General features: G+C 46.9%; 1 protein-coding gene across 1 annotated transcript; it reads left to right on the top strand.

The window, feature by feature from the left end:
• Positions 1-452: 452 nt before the first annotated feature.
• Positions 453-3,789, top strand: LOC142803406 (uncharacterized). The gene is made up of 2 exons (XM_075888527.1): positions 453-719; positions 3,446-3,789. Exons 1-2 carry the CDS (start codon positions 454-456, stop codon positions 3,747-3,749), a joined length of 570 nt encoding a protein of 189 aa, XP_075744642.1. The 5' UTR covers position 453; the 3' UTR covers positions 3,750-3,789.
• The last annotated feature ends 2,211 nt before the right edge of the window (positions 3,790-6,000 follow it).

The following is a 6,000-nucleotide window of genomic DNA, read 5'->3' as shown; positions in this document are numbered from 1 at the left end:
ACTTGATTTGATGTCTGGGGAGGAGCCCGTTCGGCCTGAAAGATAGTTATATTTTAACAGTACTTGCAGCAAACTGTTCCTACGACAACATGCCCAAATGAGAGACGAAAAGGCACACCACGCTCGCCCTCCCGCGTGCCTTGGCCGATTTCGTGTTGTCGCTTGTGAAAATAACTCACACAAAAGCAAAAAAAAGATATTCCATCCTCTTATAATTTCTTATATATCCTTAGGTGGTGATTGCCTTAATCTACATGCACAAGCTATTCCCGATAGCCTAATCGCAACCACACTGGAGCTGAAAGGCATGCGCAAATTCCGAAGCTATGTAGGAACTAACACGCGTACGAACGCCGATTAATCACAGGCTGCCTCTCTAAGCGTGTAGTCATGAGGTCGCCCGGTACGTACCTCCAGTTCATTGCCGCGCTTCTTGCCATGCAGAGCGCGTCCATGGGCGGCTCGTTCTTGCCTGTTGGCGGCTTGGCGTCGGCGACGAATGGGATTGTTGGCTTCAAGACCTCCATGGCCACTTCCTTGTTGTTCATGCTCACCCAAAGTGTAACCGGCACTTCGAACGTTCAGGCCGGTACTGCCTTTGTGGATTCTGCGTTCGAACATCTCGGCGAACGGAGTGGTAGGCTCTTTTTTGACATGATGAAAACTACCGAGAAGACTGGCATCGATGCGCCTATGTCACCACTGCACCACGTAATCAAGTAAGCGCTAAGCCTTGCGGTAGCATCAGCGATGCCGCTAGCGACTTTGAGCATACATGTCATAGGATGAGAGTTACCGGAAATATGATTACCTGACAAGCCACATCTAATTGAGGCTTCTTCTAACCTTGTATGTAGGCGTGTCTTCGACGAGCGTTATTTGCTCTGGCACTCCCGCCTTGATCTTTCATTGTCCGGGTGATTCTTTGCGCTATGGCCAGAATTATGCTGCTGGGTTACAGCAAAAACAGATTTGTTTTTCCGGTTTTTCAAGCAGTCGTGTGATGTGTCTGCTCAGAGTCACACCCGTTTTGAATGCTTCAGGATTTCAGCAGTTTCATGCTGCTGTTTTCTAGCCACCTGTAAAACGCAATTTGCTGGAAGCCTCAGACGGAGGAGTGTTCCACCGGCATACCAAGAAAAAGAATAGAAGCGCAAGTGACAAAAAGAACATATATATATATATATATATATATATCCTCCTTCCCATTTCTCCGCCCCAGAAGAACAAAAAAAGCCGGGGTAGGGGTTGAGGGGAGGGCACGGTAACTTGGCAAGGTGTTCAGTGGCAGTATTCTTGATTTACGACATGTAGTTTTACGACTCAACATGCCCTCCACGCACACTTTACTTCAAACCAGCCAGACAGGTCTTTGTCAAATATGTTTACCTTTAGACATGTAGCATACAAGTAAACTCCGAACTTGGTCTTCTGCAGGGAAGATATTCCTCTTAGCGACCTGTTTTCCTCTGTGATGGAAGCCATGGAAAGTCGAAATGTAGAGAGGATATTGTAAAGAATAAAGTTCGAAAAAATGGAAAGCCTCTAACGTCAGCCTTTCACGAGTGTGGCTATTGGATAGTTTTTACAAAAAGAGAAGTAACTGCAACTGCATTTTCGTTACAGCTACTCAGTCAAAAAAGTAACAGTATTACCGTTAACGCGTTACTAGTAACAAGGTACTGCCCGATACTGGTTCTAATGTGATCGAACATACTCTCGATCAACTCTGACTTTCCACTCGTTGATGACTTGCGAACACAAGTGGTTCGAAGTTGCGGAATCGTGCGTCTTCCTTGTTGAGGCAGCTTTAGGGTGGCACTACATGTTTGCGAACAAACTCATGTCCGCCCCCTTTTGCTGGAAGGTGTATATATGTACTACTCCTTCTGCAAGACCTTCACATCTCGTTCCGTGTGGATTGGTGACTGGTCGTGTTAGGGCAGATAATTGCCGTCGGAGAATGTACTGCTTGCGTGTGCAAAACATATTGCAGTATTGTACTGACGACAAGTAACCCCGTGTACGTTGCAGGGGCTTTACACCATATCTTGAATCAGCACCCCACACGCTCGCACTTGATTTCCTGCTAGCTGTGACGCGATGCACGTTGTTCGGGTTGTTCTTACTTGGCATTGTTACATGAGAAAAAACACTACCTTTTCAAAGCAAGAAGTTTACCCTACCATGTGCCTGGCAGTCTCCAAACACGCAATAAGTGGTCTTGTCACGGTGGAAACACGAACTTGTCCTATTCTTCTGGTGTTCCCGATTCGTACAGCTCCGCAAACCACCGTCGCGTGTCCCTAGCCGTACGTACTGGTTTCGACGTTGCGACGTGGCGAAGGCCTGCACTCGCAAACCTCACGAACTCAAGTCTTCATGAACCGCTGCATCAGTCAAATTATTTTTCACAGCAGCTGCAACTATATGGTTGTGTCTTCATCATATGTGGTAGCTTCAGGACGCGGCGTCCGGGGAGCCCCATGAATGCGACCTTAAGACTTGTATGCTTGAATTATTCTACAACGTCTGCAGAGGCCCATCAACTAGGGCGCCAATATATCAATGGGAATAATTTATCAGGTAAAGATCAACAATACAGCACCTTTGATCTTTGGGGAACCTTTGCAATGAGATAATCCGGTGACAGGATGAACGGCTGAGAAATATGCTTGATTGCTGTATATGAGGCGTTGTATTCGGAACAATTCTGAAAGAAACAAATGGACACGCCCCAATAGTTACACGCGTTTTTTTTTTGCAGCTGTTCTCTTCAAGCGCGGCTGTTTAAAGATGAAATATTGAAATGCAGGCTGAAGGGGCTAAGCTGACCAAAATGCGACCTGCAGTTGCGTGCGGAGCAAAGACCATTTCGTGGAACGCATGATGGGCATGCGCAATGTTTCCAGCGATGATCGTAACGGGGCGCTGACAGTGCCGTCCCCCACGCGTTCACGTGTTCACCTTAAGAGTGCTCCCCGCTGCGCGTCATTCGCATCCTTCGTCATAACTTTGGTAGCCCAAGGGCCAGTTAGCGTACTTCAGCGTCACTGTGGCTTATTTCAGTCGGTAGCTGTTAAAAAAACAGTGAAAATCCACCGAAGGTTTGATTTTAGAAGGCAGTAAACTCCCTTTTCGACACGTTGTGTTACCGTGATGACTCGGCTATGCATGTGCTTTCAAGACGTTAGTCTGACAGAGGCTAATGGTGGAGGCATTTAGCTGAGGGTGAGATGCAGAGACAGCAATGTGCTTGCACACACTCGCGCCAAGGAAACCAAAGCAGTGATAGTTACTCCAGGGTTCCCTGCAGAGCACCTCAGCAATACCAAGACATTGCTTTAACCTATAGGCCTTCGATCAGCGGTTGTGGCATTTATGGTTAACATGGAGCAATTCCACGTGCGCGTCAGGGTATTTACTTTCAACTCTACACTTGCAGCCTCGACGACCAGCGGAATGAGCAGATAGCCTTGCTGTTTGCCTTCTTGAAGGAGCTCGACGACCGGGGATGTGTCTCCCGTATTGTTTGCGAGAGCACCGCTGGCACAACACGCTTCGGCATGCTGGGTAACGTGACCAAGGATTTCTTCGACACCAACGCGGGCGTCACAACCGGAGCCGTCTCGGTGTTCGTTGCTGCAGCCAGGACTGGCCGATCGGAGGGAATCGCAGGCTGTGCACAGGCCTTCCGAGAGTGCACCGCCGATCTTCCTTACGTACTCAGGTCTGTCGAATTGATGTAGGCCCCTACTTTTGAGAATAAAGGTCCTTTTACGTCTTTCATTGAGGACTAATCTTCCAGGCTTTGCCTCCTCACTAGGTTCAGCTAAATGGCTCTTGGCCAGTAAGGACCTTGGCCGAAGGTCCACATATTCGTTCACTGCTTTAGTATGTACTACGGAACTTGAGACGAGGTCATGCAGACATAGTTGGCCCGAGCCGAAGTTCTCGCATACGTATGAAGCACAAGCCAGCAACACAAGTCTTTACTTTGCACTTGATTATATTGGGAGTTTTGGATTCGGTGACAGGTACGGTAGAAATGAGAAGGCTGTATCTTTCTAATTGCACACGTTCCATGAAATCCGTTTTCGTTTGATTTGTGTTTGACGGGGGACATTTTGCATTGACCCGAAGCATTCATTAAAATTGTAGCATCAAATTTTACTGTATGGTGTCCTCTTAAAACGTACGAATAAATAAAAAGCCGCGCTAAAATCGCCAGGCAAGGTTTTAAAAATCGAAGGTACCATTCTAGGGCGGAATAGAAGTTTTTCATTCATTGTAAAGCGCGCTAAAGTGACCGTGAAATGCTGTAATCTAAAGATCTGCTTATTTGTTATTGAAAGGCGGATTTCGCTTTTACTGAGTAACAAGTTTCTAGCTTTTACCACTTTGTACGTCGCTTGGAATTGGGAAATTATTCGCATTTGTTACGCTTTCATGACAGTGTCCTGTCTGCATATGTATTTTACTGCTAGGTAGAGATATTTGATTTGAATAAACTTCATTTGCCCAATGGTTGTCAAGGGCTTGGCCGCCAGAGATCTGCTGTTCGATAACATCTTCTGAGGACCTTACCAATGGCCCTGGCGTGCTGTGTCGCCGACTTCTGGCTTTCAGGAGCCTCGATAGGACTTCTGTATTGTCCGCGAGAGCTTCCACTAGAGAGGCCAGCCTTGCGATCGTTTTGACGTTACAGTTGAGATTGTGGCTGTGGAATATACAACAGCTTTGCTTTTGCGATACCACTTGCATCAACCCCCATTACTGCACCGGTTATTAGTCACAATGTAACGATGCCTAATAGACACGAGAGTCCCTGTGGAAGCAAAGATTCGTAGTTTCCTTGCCCGTATTATCAGGTCTTACCGCTGTTTTAGACAGTGAGCTTCAAAACAAAAGGAAACACGCACTGGGCTCACAGCCAAAGCGCAGGAAATGCGGTGTTCTAGCAAAAAACACTACCCGGCATCCAATGGGTGACGTCATCACGTAGGTGGCACCACGCATGTCCTCAAGGCCAATACCTATCGTACAAAGGAGTCTTGGTTGGCAACTTTTTCTTCGCTCGGATATCGTTCACTGATTTAAACGACCTCTTAAGCTCGTGTGGCGGCGACAAAAATTACTTAACGTGTCCAGGAACAGAGATAGGCTTGCGAATGACTTGGTCACCTCGTGGCACATTGCAAACAATCCACCGTGCTTTCAAACTTCACCTTAGGCGCACGCTTGTTGAAAAGACCCCGCATAACGCAAGAAACGAAAAAAAAATGTCGCTGTTGCAGCATCAGCCACGGCGTGACACGATTTCCTGCCTACCACAGGACACCGATCTGAAAGATACTCGTCCGACAAAAGTATGTGAATGTTTTCCGATCAGGGCTGATGTGTAGCATGAATGATATTGGGGTAATAATCAGTAAATCGTTACGAAGATTAAATATAGGGTGCGGATTCATGTTTTTGGCGTAATTACGTATGCTGTAAAACTTAAATTGTTTCAGGCGTAGCAGCATCTCTGGTTTGTGAATCTCTAGAAGGCTCCAAAGATCCTGAAAACAAAGTTACCGCTACGCCCCATCGAACGTTTCCACTTCGCATGCTGTCTGAACATCTACACAAGACCATGTGACCACTATTGAGGAAGACGGCCACACATGTGAGAAACGTCACCCATTTTTTTCAGTGTTTGTCGAAGGTGACAATCGGTAGTGACGAGAGGCTCTAGTCATTCGATGTTATTTCTCTGTTCAGAAATGTGCGTGTACCCTTCGCGGTCTCTGCTGCCCGAACCGCCTCGGTGAAAGTTGAGAACCACAGCGAGCGAAAGAGTTTTGGCATGAATGAACTGCTTCAACTTATGAACGCAACGTATTTCTCTTTCGGGGGGTGAATCGTCTAAATAAAAATGTGGAACCGCGATGGGTACCATTACTTGAGCCACAGCGGCAAACTTGACGATGGAAGTATCAAGGAGGACATCAAAAA

The sequence above is a fragment of the Rhipicephalus microplus genome, chromosome 3 (genome assembly GCF_043290135.1).
Source record: "Rhipicephalus microplus isolate Deutch F79 chromosome 3, USDA_Rmic, whole genome shotgun sequence".
Lineage (NCBI taxonomy): Eukaryota > Metazoa > Arthropoda > Arachnida > Ixodida > Ixodidae > Rhipicephalus > Rhipicephalus microplus.
This window is presented reverse-complemented; position numbering and strand designations above follow the sequence as displayed.